This window comes from Perkinsus marinus (genome assembly GCF_000006405.1).
Source record: "Perkinsus marinus ATCC 50983 genomic scaffold scf_1104296952338, whole genome shotgun sequence".
Lineage (NCBI taxonomy): Eukaryota > Perkinsozoa > Perkinsida > Perkinsidae > Perkinsus > Perkinsus marinus.
In genome coordinates, this window is record NW_003208895.1 from 44,537 (window position 1) to 68,053 (window position 23,517).

The 23,517-nt window shown below is 48.8% G+C and overlaps 8 protein-coding genes across 8 annotated transcripts in view; 5 read left to right on the forward strand and 3 right to left on the reverse strand.

Annotated features, from left to right (window-relative positions):
- The window catches only part of Pmar_PMAR023981 (retrovirus polyprotein, putative), a gene marked incomplete at both ends in the record, with an annotated part of 7,027 nt that extends 6,858 nt beyond the window's left edge, over positions 1 to 169 (reverse strand). The window contains one exon of the mRNA XM_002776980.1: positions 89 to 169. Within this exon, the coding sequence (XP_002777026.1) occupies positions 89 to 169 (81 nt within the window). The remainder of the gene's footprint in view (positions 1 to 88) is intronic.
- A 294-nt stretch (positions 170 to 463) lies between these two features.
- Pmar_PMAR023982 (conserved hypothetical protein) lies at positions 464 to 1,159 on the forward strand (the record flags this gene model as incomplete). Its single annotated transcript, XM_002776981.1, has 3 exons — positions 464 to 545; positions 604 to 1,075; positions 1,114 to 1,159. 3 exons carry the CDS (start codon positions 464 to 466, stop codon positions 1,157 to 1,159), a joined length of 600 nt encoding a protein of 199 aa, XP_002777027.1.
- Positions 1,160 to 3,473: 2,314 nt separating this feature from the next.
- Pmar_PMAR023983 (hypothetical protein) lies at positions 3,474 to 3,628 on the forward strand (the record flags this gene model as incomplete). The annotated part of the gene is made up of 1 exon (XM_002776982.1): positions 3,474 to 3,628. A coding segment is annotated over one exon (155 nt), but the record flags the coding sequence as incomplete, so codon positions are not given.
- A 2,257-nt stretch (positions 3,629 to 5,885) lies between these two features.
- On the forward strand, positions 5,886 to 6,079 carry Pmar_PMAR023984 (hypothetical protein; the record flags this gene model as incomplete). The annotated part of the gene is made up of 1 exon (XM_002776983.1): positions 5,886 to 6,079. A coding segment is annotated over one exon (194 nt), but the record flags the coding sequence as incomplete, so codon positions are not given.
- Positions 6,080 to 7,961: 1,882 nt separating this feature from the next.
- Pmar_PMAR023985 (hypothetical protein) lies at positions 7,962 to 8,228 on the forward strand (the record flags this gene model as incomplete). Its single annotated transcript, XM_002776984.1, has 2 exons — positions 7,962 to 8,067; positions 8,125 to 8,228. 2 exons carry the CDS (start codon positions 7,962 to 7,964, stop codon positions 8,226 to 8,228), a joined length of 210 nt encoding a protein of 69 aa, XP_002777030.1.
- Positions 8,229 to 13,113: 4,885 nt separating this feature from the next.
- On the reverse strand, positions 13,114 to 14,241 carry Pmar_PMAR023986 (plasmepsin, putative; the record flags this gene model as incomplete). Its single annotated transcript, XM_002776985.1, has 1 exon — positions 13,114 to 14,241. One exon carries the CDS (start codon positions 14,239 to 14,241, stop codon positions 13,114 to 13,116), a length of 1,128 nt encoding a protein of 375 aa, XP_002777031.1.
- A 1,167-nt stretch (positions 14,242 to 15,408) lies between these two features.
- Pmar_PMAR023987 (hypothetical protein) lies at positions 15,409 to 15,978 on the reverse strand (the record flags this gene model as incomplete). Its single annotated transcript, XM_002776986.1, has 1 exon — positions 15,409 to 15,978. The coding sequence occupies one exon, from the start codon at positions 15,976 to 15,978 to the stop codon at positions 15,409 to 15,411; it is 570 nt and encodes a 189-aa protein (XP_002777032.1).
- Positions 15,979 to 16,152: 174 nt separating this feature from the next.
- Pmar_PMAR023988 (gag/pol/env polyprotein, putative) lies at positions 16,153 to 19,839 on the forward strand (the record flags this gene model as incomplete). Its single annotated transcript, XM_002776987.1, has 1 exon — positions 16,153 to 19,839. The coding sequence occupies one exon, from the start codon at positions 16,153 to 16,155 to the stop codon at positions 19,837 to 19,839; it is 3,687 nt and encodes a 1,228-aa protein (XP_002777033.1).
- Between the last annotated feature and the right edge of the window lie 3,678 nt (positions 19,840 to 23,517).

A 23,517-nucleotide genomic window follows, 5' to 3' on the forward strand; every position in this document is an offset into this window, starting at 1 on the left:
TCTCGACCCGCCTCCCCATACCAATACACACAACTACTCCCACCCTACACTTCAATGCAATTAGCGCGCGCCCTGGTAATCGATTTACCAATATCGGATCCGAATTTCTATCAACATTTCCTCCTATTGTTCGCAACACTTCGGCAACTTTATCTTCACTTTTGAACATGTCACGTGCACGCGGATGCACATCCGCGTCTCCTGCGAGGGTGCTCTCTAGTCAAGGCCGAGAATGCGACTTGGTAGCTCGAGACAAAGTATACCATCTCACCACGGCCCCCTCTTCCTCCAAGCTTGCCTCCCGCGTACAAGGTCCTTACGAGGTGGTCGAGCTTGAGCAAAACAGGGCGACTGCCGTCCTGGGCAGTCCAAATGGCTCTCGGTTTCGAGCATGGATCGGCAACTTAATCAAGGTACCAAGGAACGAATTCGTGGATACGGAGCCGACCGAACCGCCTCTCCCATGGAGTTTGGATGGCCTCCCCCCCATCGCTGTGCTGCCGCCTCCGCCTCCTCAACTATCCGCGGGGTGGCCAGCACAATCGGTGAGACTACCAGCAGGGTCCGAAGCGGCTTCCCAGCGCTCTTCTTCGAACCCGACAGTGGTCCCTAAGGCGGTCCCTCAGTCGTCTACCTCGAGACCTGTGACGGTCCCTAAGGCGGTCCCTCAGTCGTCTACCTCGAGACCTGTGACGGTCCCTAAGGCGGTCCCTCAGTCGTCTACCTCGAGACCTGTGACGGTCCCTAAGGCGGTCCCTCAGTCGTCTACCTCGAGACCTGTGACGGTCCCTGAGGCGGTCCCTCAGTCGTCTACCTCGAGACCTGTGACGATACCTAAGGCGGTCCCTCAGTCGTCTACCTCGAGACCTGTGACGGTCCCTAAGGCGGTCCCTCAGTCGTCTACCTCGAGACCTGTGACGGTCCCTGAGGCGGTCCCTCAGTCGTCTACCTCGAGACCTGTGACGATACCTAAGGCGGTCCCTCAGTCGTCTACCTCGAGACCTGTGACGATACCTAAGGCGGTCCCTCAGTCGTCTACCTCGAGACCTGTGACGATACCTAAGGCGGTCCCTCAGTCATCTACCTCGAGACCTGTGACGATACCTACGTCAGCTCAGCAGCCATGCCCATCGAGTTCTACGGTGATAACAATGTCTAATCAGTTCGTGCCACCAGCATCTGCAGTCCCAAGTTGGCCACCGACCTTTTTGAATCAGAAGACCCCGTGGCCTCCTACTTTTACTCATGCGACTGCCTTATCGTCATCGCCGTCGACGACGGGTGCCTTCAATGCCGGCCCCAACTACAGCGGGACCGATCCCTCGGAGGAGACATTGGAAGTGGTTATCCCAGATTACTTGCCTCTTTGAGGGGATGAGTGAAGTTTTCGTCGTTATGAGCAACAAGAGTCCATTCGCTATTTGTATATCGTCATTTTCGCGGCGGGAGAGTTCGGTGAACCTGCTGACTCAACTACGTTGAGACTTGACGAGTGAGCAAGAGCCGCTTGTGAGTGTGATGTTCCGAGAATAGGCACCTACTGCGCGCGCGCCCCAAAATTTCTTATCTCAGACCCAAAATTTCTTAGTGTCCCCAAAATTGCTTGTGTGTTCCCAAATTCGCGCAAAAAAGAAAATCCTTAGAGAAGCTCTCGAGAAGGGATTATAGGTCCCATCCGAATCCAAGAGAGCACATGGATTGAGAAGGCTGAGGCTGAGGACATCTGGCGGGCCAGATGTCGGAGTAGACCGTTTCGAGAGTGTCACAGTCACAGTTTGGTAAAACTGATTTTGTTTCTTGGGGCCTGCAATCAGCAGTCTAGCCGATACTCATTCGGAGATGACAAGCTCTACAGCTTTTACAATATTTCTCGTAGAGACAGTGCTATAATTAACTAAACCAAGTACATTGTATGACTTTGCGTTCAGTTAATTCATGGACCATCAATAATGGTTAGATTAACCAGGTTAGTCGTGGACTTAGTCGCAACAGGATCTTCGAATAACATCTCGCTATTGTCCATTGATACTGAGAAATTACCTTCATCATGTTAAGAGTCAACTGGTAGGAAACAACCATACGCTTTATTCTTACAATTGAACAATTTTGTTTTTTCCTCTTGAAGTTTTACTTCCTATTGCAGCTGCAGTATAGCAGCAGCTATGTATCCTAATCTTTGATATAGTGTAGTCCGTGATATTCTAGGCGTGCTGACATTACTATTCCTTAGCATACTCATTAGTATTCCATGGCAAATATTGAAGAAGTGAACGATCTTATATGCAAGTTACAAGCCGCTATTGGAACAATTAATAATAATGTGCCTTCTGCACCAAGCTCGGGATCTGACATACAGAATCCAGGGACGAGTGACCAAGGGATGCTCAGCGTTGTAGATGTGGGTGATCAGCAGTTATTGCAAAAGACGACTACGGGGCATCGTGGGCGTGGTCGTGATTATATCTCGGCCACAAACGAGATATTCGCAACCAGAGCCGAGGCAGAGAAGAGATTGTCTGAGTTTGCAGGGCTTCCAGATGGGTCACGTATGATCAGGCACACGGTGACTTATCCCAAATCGGCAGGGAGTGCTAGGGCGACGTGCACGCGTTACAAGTGTCCTTTCGATAGGAATCCGAATTTCGCTGGATGTGGATTTGCAATGTGTGTTCGTGGGAGTGGCACGGCTGGCTTCCAGGTCACCATGTCTGCTCGGCACTCTCCACATAAACCACGGTCGTCCTCTATCAATTTGCGTAAACGGAAGCCTATGCTCGACTCTCCCACCAAACAGTTGGTGAAAGACTTGACTTCTGGGAAGTCTACCCCACGCGATATCTTTCGTGTTCTCCGTGAGAAACGAATGCTCCCGGCGGGCGCTACATACAGCACGCTTCTGAAGTCAATTTACAATCTCCGACACGTGCATAAAAGAAACAATACAGAGCGCCCCCGCTCAGTAGACGACACTATCGGCTCTATCCGTGCGTACTGTGAAGCTCGTTCGGAACTCCCAGAGGATGAACATGAGCCCTTCTGCATCAGTTGGTGCATCAACGCTGAAGACCACGCAACAGTGAAAGAAGTGCAAGAATCTCCAAATGAGGTGTTCGCGTATTTCACCACACGGTTTTTGCTCCGTCGAGGTAGCTCGGAAAAAACCTTTTGCTGTGATTTTACTCATGGTTTATCCTACTGTCTTTTCCCCACATTAGTGATGGGAAATCTAAGGGCGGGATCGAGGTTTTTATTGATGTGCATTGGGGTGAGCTTAAGGGAAACCAGCCTTGCTGTACAAGAAGCGTTGAAGTCCATCAGAGCTATATGCTCTCAAATGGGCTCTCCATTTGAACCTCACGGACTAATAGCCGATAGCGCTCCTCAATTTACAAGCGCATTTTCTGAAGTAGGACTAGTCTTTGCTCGCTGAGGATCGCAGTCAATGACTACCAGACATACAATATCGCTCTCAGATCTATGGAGAAGTGAGATGTGTGGGGCTCAGCGCCGATTTGCATTGGGAGCCGACTAGTGGCTGGGCGAGGCTCTATTGTTATGTTCACATGTGGCGTCAAGCCATGAAAGTGATATCGCCGATGATAAGCCGAAAAGTGGAGGATCAAGCAGCGTACGCGCAGCAGCGTCTCGCATTTCGCCGGGATATCCTCACCTTGCAAAGGATGCCGACTGCAGCACACTTCGCGACGTTTTCCAGACTACTACAAAAAAAATGGGGCTCAATCAATGAACCATTATGGCTATATTTTAAACAGTCTTGGTTAATTCATCGTGGCGTGTGGGGTCACAGATTACACGTCGATGTAGTCGACGACGCCATCGGAAGACATACCAATAGCATAGAGTCCATTAATAAGAGTTTAAAAGAAAGTAAGAGAATCGCACCCAAGGAATCGCTACAAGATAGCGTTAATATGACGTTAATTTTATCATTGTCATTTAATTTTCAGGTGTCAGGAATCTCATTGTTAATTACAGGCTTGGAATATGGTCCGTGATTCATGGATATAGTTGAGGATAAACTCCTAAGATTGTAGTTGTGTTGATTGTCAATATGCTGGAGTTTCTGTGCTCTCGGTTGCAACTCCTCATTCACAATGAAGCAAACCATGGTCATCGATGTGGATTGCTTCTTCGTCAAGGTTGGGGGGAAGCGTCCGCGAGGAAATGAAAGGGATGGAAGTCTCTATACTTGCTGTCTATGCGATGGAAAGTCTAACAGGTTTAATCACGCGCAGAAGCAGCAACACCTATATGAGTCCCATACACTAGCTGAAATTCTGCCGAAGGTCTCCACTTGTGGTGAATCACAACCCCAATCGTCAGATGAAGACATTGAGATATTTGCTCGCCGGGCAGTCGAAATTGGTGTCACTTTGGGCTTCTCTACTCGTGGAATTTGCGGACCCGCTTTTGCACACATGATAGATTCAGTGAGGCCCGGATACGCCTCCCATAAGAAAAGATTGACAATTCCAAAGGCTCGACGTCTTAAAAACACCATATTCGCTGAGAATTTCGCTAAATATTGCGACGCTATCAAGATGGCCCCAGACGGCGTTAGCATTATGCTGGACTCATGGACACCTAAAGGCGCCACTTCGAATCTCTTGGCGTGTGCAATAACAATTAAACAGACGAAGACTGCCTTTTGCATGCCGTATCGAGCAAGAGCTCTGGGGGCGGAGGAAAGAGAAACGGGGGAATATATTTGTGCCTTCGCACTTGAATGTATTGATGATATAAGGCAAAGTGAGAAATCCCTTCTTCACTCATATGTTCAATACATTTTGGTTGTAGTATTCACGGTCTCTTCGAGAACATGTTACTCTCATTGGAATGTTTGCGGTTATCTACACTCATCCGTTCATTTTAGGTGGCGGAAAGATATCGGCGATTATATCAGATAATGCAGCCAACGTTAAACTGAGCCGTTTTCTCGCTGTTGAACGCATGACGGACATGGATGTGGCCAAGAACGAGGAGAAGAATCCTCCGGGAGATAATGGTAGATTGGTTACGCCAATTCTCGATATCGGCTGTCTGAGCCATCATCACTCTTTGTTGATCGGAGACCTGACCGGGTTGGTAAGAAACAATAAAGGAGAAGTCACGCGCACGGGCCAGTTCTACCATCTGTGTGAGATAAGCGGGAAAGCCAGGCGATGGCAGAGGATGCCCTTCATATCAAGAATCTATCAACGCGCTCGGGGTCTCAAAATACCCGCAGTATGTCCTATAAGATGGGGTACGGCAATCAGTGCCGTTTGTATGCTTGTAAAAATGTGGGATACGATAGTTACCGTCTTGACTGAGCTCCGGAATGAGGCAATCTGGAATACGTAAGTTTTGTTCCAACAATCCTCAGCTACGCGGGTGGAAATTGATCGATTATCATAACTTGTTGAATGAGTCAACAAGTTGTTGACAACCACATCTTTCTTGTTGAAGTGCTTCCATTCAGTGCCTTCCTCAGCCTCTCACGAGAAAGTCAGCAGGCGACGACCGAGCTTGCAATGAACCTTGAGGACGAGAAATTGCGATTCGAGGCGGTTAGTTATGTCGAAGCGATGACTCCCTTCCTGGATTTATCCCAAGCACTGCAGTCGTCATCCTTATCCTTGTTCGAGGGAATGAAATTGGTCACCCACACCTACGCCACTGCTATGTCGAATAAGGTTTTTTCACGCATTTCTAGAGCCTCCATAAAGGAAAGGTAGCACTGGTTCCCGGATCTGAATCGAGTCACTTGGTCACCTAATGCCTAGATTGTCACAAGTTATGACTGAAACATTTCTACATAACCAGATTGTGGCTCACAGCGTGGTTGTAGAGATATGACAGTTTGAGTGATGACCATCTATCAGGTTGTCCAAGGCTATGGATGGCAGAGAGTGGGTGATCTCCTTCGATCCGGGAAACCCGGACCTGCGTCAGCCACGGGCGATTGTCGAAACGATATCCAATTTGCGAGCGTTTTGCGAGAATTTCTCCGGATCGACTTGTCCTGTGAATTTTGCTGAAAGCCTCCCGAGCATCATGGACTATTTTCAGCGTTCCGGTGAGCACACATCTCCTGTCGCTTATTCTCGGCTCGAGCTTTGCGCTTCAATCAGGTCAGCTGAGTTCACCTTAGGTCCTCACTCTGGTTATTCTATCGAGCTGCTCGCAGCTATACCGCCCATAACTTACTGGCGTGCACATCGACATGCATGCAGTGCATTCGCGTACATATTCCAGACGTTGGCCGTCATGGGCTCGACAGCCAGTCTTGAAAGAGTCTTCTCCAGCTGTTCATTCGTGCATCAGTAAGAATCATTTTCATTATAATTTGTCGGATCATTCGAAATCCAGCTTTCCCTCGAGTGATATCCTGATCGGATATTGGATACTGTTCAACCATCCTCTTCTCTTCCTTTCAGGACGAATTTAAAGGCCGAACACATTTTTCGTGATGTATTCATCCGTTGGGCGACCCGTCAGAACTTAAAAGCAAACGGTGTCCTAGAAGGAGATTGTCTCGTGCTTGATGAAACGGAGAGTTTCGCAGATGAATCCTCTTCCAAGGGGTTACGTTCACCATGAGGATGCGCTGGGTGTGTTTCCACTGTGATACTATCTTTTATGTATGGGCATGATAATTAACTAGCTCGCTTAATCCATGCTGTATTCTGTTGAGTGGTAGTGGCTGATAGATTCATAGCTGACTGCTGCCCACGCTTCCTCCAATGGAAGACCCTCACATTCGTCCAAATTTTCTATAGCGTTTAATGGACAGATGAGCCTGTACCAATAGTAGAAATGGTACAGGCTCATATCTCCATGATATGGGCATACGATGTATCACTGTTATACTCGACTGGAATTCTGGCTTCGCCACCTATTACGGTTGTTTTGGGATCTTTGCATCAGAAAAGTAGACACGCACCATAATCAACCGCGCTCGCCCATTTTATGGCGGGCGAGAAATACACTGATTCAGGGGAATCCGCTTTGTGGTACCAGCCTGGTACTTCCAGGAACTCTCCTGACCCATAGTTCTGACTTTAATCCTTCGCAGTTACTCCTTCACACGGAAAGCGATATACAAATGCTGCTGCGAAGTGAGAAAGGAGATGAATTCTTCATATTTCCTATGTTGCACAAATTGCTCCAAATTGCCTATATAGCAGTGCAAATTGCAGCAAATTGCAGCAACATTGCAATATCACTTTCAAAACGCCAAAAGAGAACACCCTGAGTCACTCCGAATTGCTCCTTGGCTTCGCTGATAAGTGAGATTTGCGCAGTCTGCAAGGATTATTCAGTGCAAGGAGAAATGACTCCAGATGAAGATCTAATCGATGCAATCTCTCCCACGCAGAATCAGCTGACTGCTGGCCACAAGTGGAGCCGAGGCCGCGCTGTCCGCACACGAAATATATACCGAGACATCGGCACCGACGGGGCATACAGATACTTTATACCATCCGATTCTTGCTTGAAAATGTATGAATCCGAAAACGATCAGTGCATCGCCCAGTTCAGAAAGAGATACGATAGCTCTGATGAAAACGTATGGGTCGACGCGGACGATTTTTTGAGCTCTCTCAATCTTGTGAGAGTGATAGAGGTGGTACCAACAGTATCTACCAAAACTGCTGTGTATAATGGTCTGGCATATCGCTGCAGCTGTCAAGATGGTGTACACGCAATATTCTGTCGCCATTTGGTCGGCATTCTCCTACTAGAGGGGAAAATATCGAGCCAAGGAGCATTTCGGATTCCAGGACAAGCACCACAGGGCTGCGTCAGGTACATAGACTTCAAAAAAGCTAATCAATTAAACGCTCCGTTTAAGGTATGAGACTGGTTCGGCTCTCGAAGTGCGCCCCGCAGCGGCACGACGATACTCAAGTCTCCTACGGGAATTCACTTCTCCGGGTTCTTCGATGAAGACCCACATGCTTCCTGCCAAAGCTAAGATTATTCCCGAGCTCTCTGCTGATCTTGACTATTCATTATTTTGTTGTGATAATGACGATGCATGCTCGAGTGGAGACGAATCCGGTGAGTAATGGGAAATAATGGGAAATACAGTAATGGGAAATCACACATTTTGTTCAGATCCTATCCGAATCCAAGAGAGCTCGTGGATTGAGGAGGCCGAGGCACTTGCAGGGCAGGAAATCGGAGTGGACTTGTCGAGCTTCATTCTGGAGGGTAATTAGCTTATAGCATGGACCATTTCGAGTCGAAATCTTTGGCAATATCACTGTCGCAGTAATGTAAAACTGATTTTATCCATTAGAGTCCGCAGCCAGCAGTCGAGCGGAGTCAACTTCGGAGATGACAAACTCTCACGCGAGCAGCGATGATGATAGCAGCCGAGCTGACTCTACTTCGGAGAAGACAGTTAGTGATGCGAGTAGTGATGATGATCACAGCCAAGCAGGCTCTAGTGGACATACATCCGGTGGGATATTCTTCTCCGTCACGAATGGAGAATCGCGCTCTATTAGAGCCTGCAGTCAACAGTCCAGCGGATTCTAATCCGGAGAGGATAAGCTCTCATATGTGTAGCGATGACGATAACAGCCAAGCAGACCCTAGTGGACATACATCCAGTGAGATCTTCTCCTTCGTCAGGGATAAAGGATCGCGCTCTATTAGGGCCTGCACTCAACAGTCCAGCGGATTCTAATTCGGAGAAGGCAAGTTCTCACACGAGTAGCCATGACGATAACCACCTAGCAGGCTCTACTTCTAATCTCAGACGGCGCATTTGGGCTCTGTTTACAGCAACCGTCAGTCGCTCGCTCTCAGCTGTTCGACAGCTTGGATTTATCTCCAATCGAATATGCTCATAATCCAAGCATGTCGTACACATCATTCCTCCAAATATCACCAGAAGTAGGGTGTAGGGCACTCTGAGTGAGGCACTCGTAGGCAGCTACACTCCGTTTCGTAGGCGCACTCGCGCCATGTCCCACTGGTAGAGCAGTCGGTTGATGGAAGTCTCGAATCGCCTCCTGGATCGCCTCCATTGGTTCTCGCTGATATGACTCTCCAGAACACGGCAGTAAGTTCGACCCTCATAGAACGTATCGCAGTTCACTGCTGGTTATTCTAGAGAAGCTTACAGAGCCGAGACGCCTCTCCCCGCGACGGACTCGCTCCCCATCAGCATCGCTATAACCTACGGCGAAACCGTAAAAAACCGTCTAGGTACATGTAGACAACGAATCAACTCATAGTCTATGAGTCATAGAAGGCCTCATGCATGATCATGCAATATACCCCTTTCACACTTATTCGTGTTCGAGCTTTCGATGTTATTCAATGGGTGATGCGGTGTGATGTGATGTTCAATGGGTGAGCGCATGCTATGTGTCTGAGGAAACGTCCTGTCCAGGCTCACCAATTCGTCAATCTCAAAGTAATCTGAGCTGAAGATCGGCACTGCTGGTCTTGCTGGCCCGTCCCTTCGATCCTCATGGGCGTTCTCCGTGCCTTCAGGCACGGAAAGTGGCTACCGCCGAGCTCCATGGCAGAGAAACTTGGACGGGAACCTGCCCGAACTGCGGTGAGCAATGGAACCAGCGAGGTACTGTCCTCATTGGCTGCTATAAAGTGAGACTTGGAGCTACCTCTTTCAAGGCTTCAGTGCGGAAGCGTGCTTTTCTTGTAGTGTGACTCCTGGTATCACTTGGAGTGTGTAGGAATGCTATATGCCCCAGAAGGCGACTGGTGAGTCAGTGATCACGCCGCGGGTGCCCGCGTCACCCCCAAGACGTACATTGACGCATCTTTTAAAAAGGTACTGCCCTGAATGTGCTCCAGAGGATGCATGATAGTGTAATCGTCGAGCGATATGTGAGCCGAGTCATTGGTGTCTTTGTGTCCAAAGCCTTCATCGATACTTTCCGAGTATTTTGTTTTTTTTAGTTTATCTCTTTAGAGTTCACATGACAGTTGTCAGTAGACTCGCCACAAAATCAAAGTCGGTCGCAGGAGAGCTAGAGGGGAATCCAGGCACTCTCTCAGGCTCGCGTTCAGGGGAATGAAATCTGCGGGTCTGAATGTTTCACCATTGAAATGTCGGGTACTTCTGTATCTTCATAAACGTTACTTCGACTTTGTAGATAGATCCTCGTCATAAGTCACGTCGGAAAAATCATACCCAAGATAATACATGCATCATCAATGTTCGGGCCAGTAGCTTGAGTTGTGTTGTTAATCATCACGGTGCAAGAGGGTCATCAGTCCGTCGAAAGAGTGACCGGTTACTGTTTCGAGATTCTCGCATGACTTTTTCTCATCTTCTCACGGATTACTTCTCATTCTTCTTCCTTCTCCATCGGGCGTGTGAGAGTTGTTGCTAATAACGACTTGATCGAACTGCTCATCATGAATGTCTCGAACGGCCTTCAGGCTTCTCCCTGCGGGAATCTTCCTGCGGTCTCTAGCACTCCGCGCGACAGGAAGAACCGTCAGAAATATCAGATGGAACGTGCTGGACTAATCAATAAAAACATACGGAGTACTCAGGGTTTCCGACGCAAGCTCGATGGACATGAGGGATTCAAGTGATTTACTCAGAATCACGTGGCCACTCAATCTGTGAGGCACCCGGATGCGAACGCCTCGCGCGTAGGGAGGCTGTAGGGAAGAAGTAGTGCGTTGACATTCACATATCTCGACTATCTGATTATCTCGCTTAGATATTGCATCACTCATGGAGGAGGTCAGATATGTGTCGAAGAAGGCTGTGAGGCCACCGCCAGGAAGCGTGGCTTGTGCTATCGCCACAGTAACGCCACAAAGGAGTAGGAGCCTCTTCTGGGAAGGCTTCGTTTCCTCCACCGTCCACCCACATAAAAGTAGCATCAGAATGCAGCGTTGAATGCTTGTTAGCCTGAGTGGCCATCAGTGTTTGAGTGATCAATAGAATTGATATGATACCTGCAGCCTTCTTTCAGTCACTGATGCCAGATCGTCAGGTGGGCTCTCTCAGTAACTTCGGCCATCTTGTTCTGGCTCGAAAAACTGAAATTCTCGCTGCGCCCCTCGAACAGCACTGTTTACTCTACCCCAACTCAACAACACTCCGGGGTACCTACCACCACCAGAATCTTGTGTATTAGCAGGAGCATGAGGTAGTAGGACTCGAATAGCCTTTCGGTATATCCCCGCCGAAGCACTAGGGGTCGTTTCAGGCAAGGAAGCAATTTGGGGACGCAGAAGAAAAAAAGGGGGAAGCGAAGAAATTTAGGGGCGAGGGAAAGAAAATTTGGGGCGAGGAAAAGTAGATACCCGAATATCCAAGCAGTATTATTGGCTCGCCCAGCGTTTTCTTGGGCACATCGATTCTCCAGTATCAACCATAGTATATATTCATTGCAAGATCCTCACCACAACCATCTCTGGTTGTGTTGCGTTGGTATCTAGTATCCACTTCCTCTCTGCACGGAATTCAAATTTTGTAACGTTACACAATTGTCGTTTTCAAGCTGCCAGACACCCATTACAACTCACACGTTGCTGAGTCAATCTTAGGAAGATGTTTCAAGAGAACCCCACGACGTAACATCAAAATTTTAACCGATTTTTTTCCACTTTTTTCCACCAGACTGGTAACCAGACGAGAATGAACTCTTTCCGTGTCCTACGAAAAGCGTGACTCAGGTTTTTCGTAGAACGCGATGAAAGCCCATTCTGATTGCCTATGCTCCACTACATAGGCGCCTCCGTTGAACTCAATCATCGTTCACATCTTCCAAGATCTCTACGGCACCCTACTGTAGTCGGCTGGACTCTAGTTTTGGGAGCAATTTGGTTCGGGATTCGAGCATAGGCATTTCTCTGCGGATCAATCGGGGTTCTAGCTATCACGCCAATGATCTAGCAATGATCGCCACCTTCTCAGCGATGCTCTTAACGGCTTCTCTCGCACAAATAGTGCTCACGCAACCCTCCAGCGACTTGGTGAATTGTCGTTGAGATGATTGCCACACTAATTTCACAGAAAACTATTAATGTTCTCAGAGAATTAATTGCAGATTAATGCTCATGATCACCTTGTTCTATGCGGCGGCCCTACAAGTGGTCGAACTCTATGTCGATTGAAACTTTCCTTATCATACAAGCAATACATGATTAGATCATCACGTTTCTCTGCTCTTGAAGAGGTGGAGGATGCCTTCGATCGACTTCTTGTCGTTCAAACGACCTCTTTCCCAAGAGCTTCGTCATTGCAACCTGAGCGTGCTACGGCGGGATTTACTCACATTAATTTATTAAGCAGAAAGGCGCGGCTTCCCATAGCGGGGACACACGCAATGCATGCTCCGTGACTGTTACCAAACTTCGCGGAAAGACATTGTGTTGTCCGACATCCGACCTCTCATGAACCCTGTGCAGATTATATTCAGCAAGAGGTCACATTATTGGTACAAAAATTCGCCATAGTTGTGCATCGTTTTACACTAATTGTTGTTTGCCCAAGAGATCCACATAACTCGGACGCAAACGTGATCGATCTGGTCTTTTGTACACTCGAGCACACATGGGATTCACTGGTCTCTCTCACATGGCACTGAGAGCAGTTCTCGTCATGCGAAACCAAAGAAGTACTACTGCTGCAGTAGCTGCGCTCATTTCTTTATCCTCTTAATAAGGTAGAGTGACCGAAGAGTGATCGGATTTCGTGGACCGAGGGTAGATTCTATCTTCAGATAGATTCTATCCTGATGGTAGAGTATGATACTCTTATCCGATATGATCTTGATTGTCCCTTCCAGTCGTATCTTTGACTGCAGCTTGTAACAGAAGGGACGATGATATCCATCACGGATAATCTATGCACTCATGTGAACGCAAGACTCTCTGATGTATTCACGTGTGTAATCATAATCTGAATCATAATCTGATCATAATCGCTGAATCATAATCCACCGACATAGCCTGCTCATTTGCCAGGAAATAATCTCTCAATAAAACGGATAACTTGCTGAATAGCAAGCTTCTAACTGGTTTTCGTAAAACCATGCTATCAGAAGGACAAGTCCAGCTGAAGCGTAGGTTTGGGAGAATTCAACAAAAGGAGGAAATTGTTCACGGAAATCGCGGTCTCAACTTGCCGATTCCCACTCGTTTAGAAGTAGGATCGAACTGAAAATAATTATTGATCAGCATACGATCGGGGAATATCCATTCGCTCCACCGGCCCTTCATAATAACAAGACGACAGACGGTAGGAGGGAATCTCCTAGCGTAGTGCATGTATGTCATCGAGAACGGGGTCATGCCCTGAGGGCCCAAGCCAAATTGCAATAGTGGCAATTTGGTCATGTATTGGCAGGGAAAGACCCATGTCTCCCGATCATACTTGAAGTCGACTTGCGTACCTGCAGCCTCGTTAGTTTGGGCTTTAATATTCTCGATGAGCCTGTCGTAGTATAGTCCTGGGGCGTACATTAAGTTGGTGCCGGTGTCAAGTATTGCATCTACATTGATACCAGGAAATATGTGTCCATCACCGACTTGTAGCTTATTAATGTTCACCGTGTATTCTCTGTCCCTAGAGAACTCGACGTACTTCAATGCACCCTCATATAATTCAGAATCGCCTCCACCCAGGAGGAGGCCTCCATCAGCGGTTACCTCCTCGGGATCAGCGGAAGGATACAAGTAAAGAGCAATGATATCGGTCGTTATAGTATGTGACGATCGCAACTGCGTCATCAAGGACGGGAAGTTCACCAAACCTCTGTCATAGCCAATACCCATCAGATTCAATGGAATCTCTTCTGTGACGGCAGGAGTCTGGTTGAATATCAGTCCGAAAGTGAGCGTCTGTGACACCTGACCCACCGTTAATTTCGCTTGATGCGGAAACACGCTCACCGTGAATCCGTCAGCGAAATTAATAGTTCTCGTCACGCTTCCCACAGAGCAACGCTTCGAACATTTATAACATCCCATAGGGCAAGCACTGCAGGGGTATCCCGTGGCTCTCTCGAACCAATCTTTCCAGATGAGAAAGAAAGCACCAGATCCAGTGTCAACGAAAACGTCTAGCTTCTGACCCTTCTTGTCCACCAGAGTATGAAATATTCCGAAGCCGCGTCCTTTCACAAGTTTGTACTTCACATCGAGCTTCAAAGTTTTTCCTCGGATGACCTTCAACACGTCAAGTGCATAAACCAAAGCGAGCAGTCGGATGGGCAGAGGAAGAGGCATTTCGGTCAGTATTGCGGCCAAAGGTCAACTTTGTAGCATTTCAGACACATTCCACGTTATTGGACGGTACAGGTGTTTAACAAAGTAAAACACCCGAGGTCCAGAGAAGATCCGCACGCATGTGTAGTTGGCGAGGTCACCGGGTGACCGTCACCCTGCCGCGTTAGGGAGTAGTCGTTTTCGCCCACTTGGGACGGCGACGTCTGGCTCGGTAACAGTAGGCCGCTGCTTTGCAAATCGTACTGTCCAACCTTGGGACGAGCCCTCGTGGTGCTTCGTCTTCTTGGGCGTTCACACCTCTCAGTCTACGGAGCTCGTTTGCTTGCGTCACTTCCCCGTTGTTTAGAACGCGATTTAGCGAAATCGTAGACAGAATTTTATAAACACTCACGTTGAATACATCTTCACGTATCATGTAACGTGACATGGGACGACCACACGACCGCACAAGGCTGTGGTAGGAGGATCTGCCCACTCCTGTTGGCCAGTCTGTTAGCTGCACTGTATCGATTGCTCGCTATATGTAAAATATGCTCGCTACGCCGACTCCGTAACGGAGTTTCCGTTCCGGCATTGTCAGTTACCTTTTTGTTGTCGTCCGCCTGTGCGGCCCTGCCTGTGCTGAATAGACAGTATAAGGCGAGCGCGTAAGCCTTATCCGTAGCTAACGTGTACAGGTGTCAAACGATCGATTGCATTCAGAGTCTTTCTAGGGATTATCTTGAGGATTACTGTTGGCACTCCTGCCAACCTTGTCGACCGCAGCTAAGTATTATCTTATACCCGTATCTACCTTTGGGATTGTGTTGCCAGGATCACTAGTATCGACTACCTATAGTATCAATCGACGACCCGATCACGACTTCGAGTAGACCGTCCACGAGCCTAACGCGGCCGGGTGACGGTCACCCGGTGACCTCGCCAACTACACATGCGTGCGGATCGTCTCCGGACCTCGGGTGTTTTACTTTTTTAAACACCCCTACCGTCCAATAACGTGGATATTCCCATCATACTCTTCCCTCACACAGTCCTCCAAAAGCTGGTAGGCGACATTGGAATGCCGCAATAGTTCGGCATGAGAACGGAGCTTGACGTTCAAGCTCCGTTCTCTCGAGCTCCGTTCAAGCTCGAGTGTGGGTTCTCTGCTGGTCATCAGCAGAGAACTCACACTCCTATTAGATCTAGACCAACAGTATCTACACCGACTCCCCACGCTGCATCTTCGTCGCTATTGAGATCGAATTCCTCAGAGAGGCTGCTCTCGGATTCGCTTTCACTGCTGTAATCCTGACCTAGAAAGGAGTTGTCCTCCCTCACTAGATCGCCGAGCTCGAGATCACCATGTGGTACATCATCGTTACCGTCATTCGATCCAGATTCGATGTCTTCCTGGGACCTACCTATGTCTTCGACTGAAGCACTCTCGGTTACGCATAGTCCAAAGGAGTTGGTAACCGATAAGTGTAGCTTGTGCCCAGCACAGCCCAGATGAGCAAAGGTAACAACCATACGCTCACGAAGAAGATCCATAGCCCGGAAGTTTGTGCTGGCACTGTCCGTAGTGAACGGACATATCTTCGAGACACAGTTACATTTCGGCAGAGCAGCATAGACACTGTCGGCGATGTTGGCACGGGTATGACGACCTTTCAGATCGATGAAATCGATCAGTGTTCTTCTAAGTTGCCCATTGTAAGGGCACATCTGAACCATGATCTGCACGTCACCTGTCATAAGTCACGTGCACGCGTCTTACCTAAAATGACGTGCGCTATTTGCATGAGACGCGACAGATGAGACGAGACAGATGTTGCTCGAGATACCTTAAGGATTTTATTCCGTTCGACGGTTTTTACCTATCTGGTGTCACCTACACTTCTATGTTGGGTTCTACAGTCCCCTCACAAAATGGTGGACGTCTCTCCCCTGACCGACAACTCCTCTTCGGTGACTCATCTACATGCCGATGTTACGCTCCCTTCCTGGGTACAATTAGCTCCGGCGTTGCAGGTCCAGGAAGTTCTCGACTCCACTGATTGGTTGGTGGTTGCCTGCGTCTCTGATGGTACATCGCAGTACATCTGGTGTGACATCGATGACATCCAAGTACCCGATATCCCTGTCCCTCGGGAGCACCCTAAGCTTACGTCGGCTCCCGACCCCGTGAAGGCCGAAGCCGTCCGCCTCGTCGATGAGATGCTCACGGTTGGTAAACTATCACATCCTCCCCCTGGCTTACACCTCCGTGCCGTCACCAACTACTATCCTGTGGTTGGCAAGCGCGTTAGGCCTGTGTTCCCCTCGCTACAGGTGAACCGTGGCTTGAACCGCTTGCTACGGTCCATCCGGTTTCGTCAGTCGCCTCTCACCGAGCTCAAAACTGGTCTGCGTGGGTGTGTCCACGCAATATCCATGGACGTGCGAGACGCCTTCATGCAACTCCGTGCTGGAGTTGGGTTGCAGAGGTTTCCCGGCCTCTATCACCGGGGCGGCACCCTTGTTTTTACGAGGGTGCCGTACGGCCTCGCTATCTCGCCCCACATTCTAGAGGTGGCAGTCCGGCATGTGGTCGGCCGTCTGATTACTGCGGGGGTGCTCCCGGACTGCCAGGTTAAGGTCTTGCATTATATGGACGACGTCTTTCTTCTGTCTAGACGGTCACTTACTCCTACTGAGGTCTCCACGCTTACCGGCCGAGTTGTTGACCTTTTTGCCCGCTACTCGCTCCCCATGTCACCTAAGAAGACAATCGTCCTGTTCGATACCGCTAAGGTGAACGCCCTCGGCCTTGAGTACATCGACCACGGCAAGTTCGTCCGATTTCCTTTACCTCGCTGGCAAGCACTATTCCACATTGACCTTGACCGTACTTGGACATATCGCACTGTTCTGTCTCACCTTGGCATGTTGACTGCCGAGTCCGACGTCTTGCCCGAGCACTGTCTGGAGCAGCGCAATCTGCTGCAAGGTTTGCTCGCTTCCGAGCGGCACCGCTTGCAGAGGGCGTGGACGGATACTATCAGCCCAACCCTCTGTGCCTTGCTTCATGACTGGCTCACTACCTATCGTGGCTATGCCGAACCTCCTCCTCTTTGCCGCTTCATCAACGCTGCCTTGCCTATCACGGTCTATACTGACGCCAGCCAGTACGCCTTAGCCTATAAGATCTACCAAGACGGACATCTCATCTTGCAGGGCCAACGCGTCCTGCGACGTCGTACTGAGCGAACTTTACATGCCAACGTTCTTGAACTCTACGCTGTTTACTTTGCTCTGTCCCGGCTGATCCTCTACGAGAGCCTTGCCAAGGTCCACTTTGCGCATCTGACCCTCTTCACTGACAACAAGACCGCACTCTCCTGCTTACGTACCCTTCGAACCAAGTCCACAAATCCGGTTGGGCAACAGGCCTTTCTAAAACGTAAGCTAGGACAATGCATAGAATTGGTTGGCCTGGTACGGTTTAATACTATTCGGTTCGACTACGTTGACACTAAGGCCAATCCTGCTGATTCCGCTACGCGTTCACCATTGACCGAGAGATTGCTTGACCGCCTCGATAACCCGCTGTCTACCTCTACTACATCTGGCCAGAAGTTGTCTGCCGACTTGGGTGAACACCCTGCTGCTGTTACATCTCTGGTACAAAGAGCTGCTATCCTACAAGTCCTGCCAACGCCTTGGCTGGCCACAGACCTTGTGTCTGCTATCCAAGATTATCGGCGCTTGCATCGTCTCTTCCACGCTTTCAGGCCTACCGGCGATCAGTCCGACCTGCCCGCTGACCTGTGCTTCTTCCGAGCTCGACAGCGCGACTCGTCCCGACTATCTGAGTATGTTGACTACCTGTCTAGTCCTTCCCGGGGGCACCACCTATCCTTGCGTAAAGCTACCCAGCACCTGGTGGTCAGTCCTTCCGGTTTACTCCTCCGGCATGTGCTCTACGACGTTTATGGCCAAATCGTCCCTCAGGTGGTCTTACACGACGATGATCACAAGTCGCTCATTCACGACATTATTCATCATTTTCACTGTGTCGGCGGTCATCCTGGTATAAAGGCTACTCGACATCTTGTCGAGCGTTACTTCTGGTCCCCGAAGCTCCGACACGCTGTCCGACGTTATGTTAAGCAGTGCCAGCCGTGCCTTCTCACCCAACAGTCCCAAGCCTGGCATGTGCCTAGTTCCTACCCGGCCCCGTCACGGCCTTTCCAGACCTTGGGTCTGGACCTTACTGGTCCATACCACACGGCTGTGTGGCATACTGCGTCTTTCAGGGTTTTGCTCACGGCGACTGATCTCCTAACGAAATATACCGTACTGATTCCACTAGCCAATGGCACCTTGCCGGAGGTCCTGCATGGTCTACGAAGCGTCACCTGGTCCTATGGAGTACCAGCCACCATAGTGTGTGATAATGCAAAGGTCTTTTCGAGCCCTACTTTTGCCCGCTTCTTGCGGGAGTATGATATCCGTATATACCATACCCCACCACTAGCCCCATTTTATGGGGGTTGGTTTGAACGCGTACATCGTACGATGGGTATGGTCCTTCGTCGGTTACTGCTATCGCGGCCTACTGACTGGTTGACTCTGCTGCCTGAGACGCAATGGGTCTTGAATCATGTCCGTCAACAGGAGTACGGCGCTTCACCTCATGAACTTCTCTTCGGCTACTCTGACAACTTACACTTTCTCCACGCTGCTCTCGAAGCTGTTGACGACCCGGTACCTTCTGACGCTGTTGAGAAGCACTTATATGGTCATCGTCGACTGCTGCAGGAATTTTGTCGACTGTGGGAGGATCAACACACTGCTACTCGACTTGCACTCCAACGCCGTGCCACGCTTGGGCCGCAACTGTGTCAAGGAAATGTTGTATATCGTTTCCGCCCTGCTGCCTACAAGCTCACGACTGGTTGGGATGGCCCCTACACAGTCTTGGAACGGCTGACTGATGTTATTTACCTGCTTCAGGATCCTCGGGATTCTGCTCATACACTTCGTGAGCATGTTCACAACTTGTATTTAGTTCCTGCGACGCACGATGCGGCTCCTCATGTCGACGCTTCTCCAGCTGCGACTCTTCACGACGACGCTTCTCCCGCTGACGGTACACCTGGGTCTGCCGTTCTGCAGGATGCTACATCTCCCGATGATGACATAGCTAGTGCTGGTTCTGGCTCTACTGCTGATCCTGCCCCCGTGTTGTCGTCGCCTACAGTGGCACCTACCCCTTCTCGCTTTTCCACTTCGTCGAGTCGTCCTAAGCAGGTCTTGTTCAAGGTCAATGAGACTGTCATTTTCACCAAAGGAGGGGTTGCATATGTTGGTCAGATTACATCTATCACTCCAACCTGTTACTTGATACACCTCTTGGATTCGACGACGGATGGTTCTTGGAGGTTCAAGTGGGTTGACAGCTCCACCGGACAAACATGGGTGACGGATTCACAACCTACTGGTCAAGCTGAAGGTGACATTTTGGAGATTCCGTTCACTGTAAAATTAATAAGATTTACTTTGACCCCAAGTCGCAGTACTACACGTAGCTCTAGTGCTCTGTTAAAATCATTCCATTATAAAAAACAATAACTTTGATAACCATGTTCATGTCAATAGTATATTGCCTTTATCTACCTTTATGATCATGATAACTCTTCATTGATATATATTTTGTTGTACTCGCCCGACTCATTTCGAGGGGTGGGAATGTTGTAAGGGCACATCTGAACCATGATCTGCACGTCACCTGTCATAAGTCACGTGCACGCGTCTTACCTAAAATGACGTGCGCTATTTGCATGAGACGCGACAGATGAGACGAGACAGATGTTGCTCGAGATACCTTAAGGATTTTATTCCGTTCGACGGTTTTTACCTATCTGGTGTCACCTACACTTCTATGTTGGGTTCTACAGTCCCCTCACACCATTGACTTCGGGATAGTAGTGCCCCACAACACCGATGAAGGATCTCCGCGAAGAGCGAGCCCACACGTCAATGGTCAATTCAATGCTGGGTATCTCCTTAAGTGTATCTATGAAAACCATGTGCAACCTTAAGTGCATTCAATACGCCTACTTGCAGTGTTAGTTGCATGAGCTTTTACCCTTCTTGTAAGCTCTCTGCCGAGTGACCGCCGAGATGGCACTTCGAATGATGTCCTTAGGGCTAGAACAAATCGTCGGAACCCTCTGCTGTTTACGGTCATCAATGGTAAACCCGATTCGATGATAAGATCGGTGACTGTCGAAAGATAACATACCCGAATCCCTCCGTCTTCAGTCCTCTCAGCGAGTCGACCTGTCTGCACTTCAGCTCGTGGGCTCTGACCCCGCTCAAGCTTCCTCTGCTCACTTACAAAACTTTCTTACACCGAGGACATTCCACTTGGGTATCGCCAAGCTTCCTCCATTTCGGAAATTCCCGCTCGAGTACTGTCGCCTTGCGCGGTGGCCTATAGCAAGCTGGAACACTAAACTGAAGAAAATAAATACTAACTGCGGTAACCGACACCTAACTCAAAAGTTCATTCATTGAAGCACCTTCCGGATTTGCACGCCAAGTCTGCAAGTCAGCACAGATGCCGTCACGGTGCCGTGATCATTACGGTGCGCTTTACGGTGACCGTGCCGTAAACCTTACGGTACGGTACCGTACCGTAGATTTGCCCACCTCTAGTTATGGGAGTACACTGATAGGTAGAATATCAGGCGTAATGAACCCAAACACTAGAGGTACACAAGGCTGCATCGGCCATAGGGAAATAGAAGATTTGTACAGAATACGAACCTTCATCAGTAGTGAGAAGAATACTATATACGCTTGAAGAATGTATATACTTAGCAGCATATTGTGGTAAGTTAACACAAGCAAGATAGGAATGTAGATAAGTCGTAATAACATTGGAATGGAAAGAGATAAGACTACAGCTTAAAGGCTTAATACAGCTTAGCTCGAACCGATCAGTATGATATAACTAATATATCGATTACCATGGTGAGCGCGATTGTCATCATATCACACATATACTGCTATATATACTATATATGCTGTATATACTTATACCTACTGAGTCTTGCCACGAGACCGTTACAAAGATAAACGAAACGTTGGAGACGAAGCGTGGAAAGATGTATCCAACGGAGCGATGTTTATCATCTTCATCATCATTATTTACAATATCATGTGAACAAATCACCCAATTATAACCGGACACCGCTCTAGGAAAGTACACTGGTGAATAAACGTAGCAGATCATAATACAGTAGAGCAACGACGTTGCCGCCTCGCAGAGCAACGACTACACCATCTCCTGATCTATTTCAGGAACTACAATCTCTTCAAGTTCATATATCGCCGATTCAATTTCTGATGATCAATGTTGTTCCGATTCCGTTTCACATTTTTCCACTTCAATTTCATTCTTTTCCAAGTCAATTTCGAAGACATACAAAAATCGACCCACTCGTTATGAACGAAGCAACTGGTGGTGCTCCCATCGAATACGAAACCAGTTGTGGAACATGTACGTGGACGAAAATATCCACATTTTCCGTCCAATTCTCCCCTCTTTTCCAACCATCTCGGAAACTTTCTTGGGTTTATTGTGTGTAAAAAACTTCGAGAACGCATATGCCAGGATGTGAGTGTAGTACACTCAGTGTACACACTCACAAAAACGCTCAAAAAATCCACCAGACTGTATGGAACAATGCTGGAGCTCTCCGAGACGCTGGAAGTCTTGGAGAATGCCGAGGGGAAGCATGGAAAGGTGGTTGGTCCTATTACTAGTCCTGATTACTGCGACTTCAGAGATGATCTTAGGAAATATGTGTGAGGAAAAGGCTCTCGGAGTCTCGGGAAAGAATAGTGCCGACACTATTGGCCCAACAGTCGCCACTGCAGCGGAGTGGGTCAACAGCGGAATAAGGCTGGAAGAAGATGCCACCTACTCTGAGCGCACAGCGGGGCTGTGGATGCGCTACCTTTGGAGATTCATGTTGTAGAATGTCTCAAAGTCTCCTTCCCTGTAGTGTTCCCCCAACTAAGCTCGCAACATGCTCGAACAGTTGCAACTTAGATGTTTCCCACTTGCACTCATGATAATGGTGACGATAACTTTCGTTGTTTAGTTGAGTGAGGAGTTAGGGTATTTGGGCTGGATACTCGGAGCTTATCCAAACGAAGCTATTGTTGGGGATACAAGATCTGTAGCTCTTCGTGATTTCTCGAGATAAGCTAAGCACCAATATCCCCAACCCGAGTATCTAGCAGCGCTAAAGACAGACTTCTCCGTAATCGACCTATATAAGAGATGGCGATCAAGATAGGTGCATTCTCTTAACATCCCATATACATAAGAAGTCTGCATTGCGCCTCCCCCGCAACCTTTTAACGGGTGGGTAGGGCAGGGTGAACACTCAGGTATCGTCCCCATATCCCATTCCCGCCTACATTTCAGTCGAACTTTGAACTTGCCCAATGAATTGACCACGTCAACAAAGACATTGTACGTAGATGGCCACGATCGACCTGATGCAGTCGCTGACCGATCCAGGCTGGCGGGGGAGCTTGTCGGGGTGGATGCGGAGCTGATGTGTTCGGAGGACGGGACCCTGAGGTTATGACAATCTGCAGAGGCGGAGTTTGTTCTCGTCTCACAAGATCGAGAAATCTATCCTGCAAAAACCAATCCAGTCGCTTTTGGTCTGATGAGAACTTCAGAAAGCTTCAGGCAAGGCCTGCTGGGAGGAGGGTGATGTCGTCGAACCTCCTATCTGAGGTGTACGGTCTCACCCGCCATCCAGAAATGGCAGAACGTGCTGGCCCGCTCTTAGATGTTGGAATCGATGGTTGTAGCACCACTGACCGGGATCACCGCCGAATGATGACTACTCAGATCCAGAATCTTAACGGGAGCTCTTGGTGTATTTCGCCCAGAGTATTCTTGAAGGTTTCCCATATGCCACTCTCGAACATGTCTGGCCTCAAAACGATAATAATATACTTAACAGATCCTTACCGAGAATTCCACGTGAGATTGGTCGCAGTAGCGACAGAATTAGGGTGGTCGGCAAATAGTTTGTCGAGTGTTGGATTGACTTGGGCATTGCAAGGGCTCGACTTTAACTATAGGCGCCAAGGCACTCATTCTGTCGAGGACCAAAATTGACCTGCTGGGACAAGAAATGGGTCAGAAATTGCAGCCGATAACGAGCCTCTAACCGCGAGCGATGGGAGGACTCGGATCTCAGCAATATCAATCCA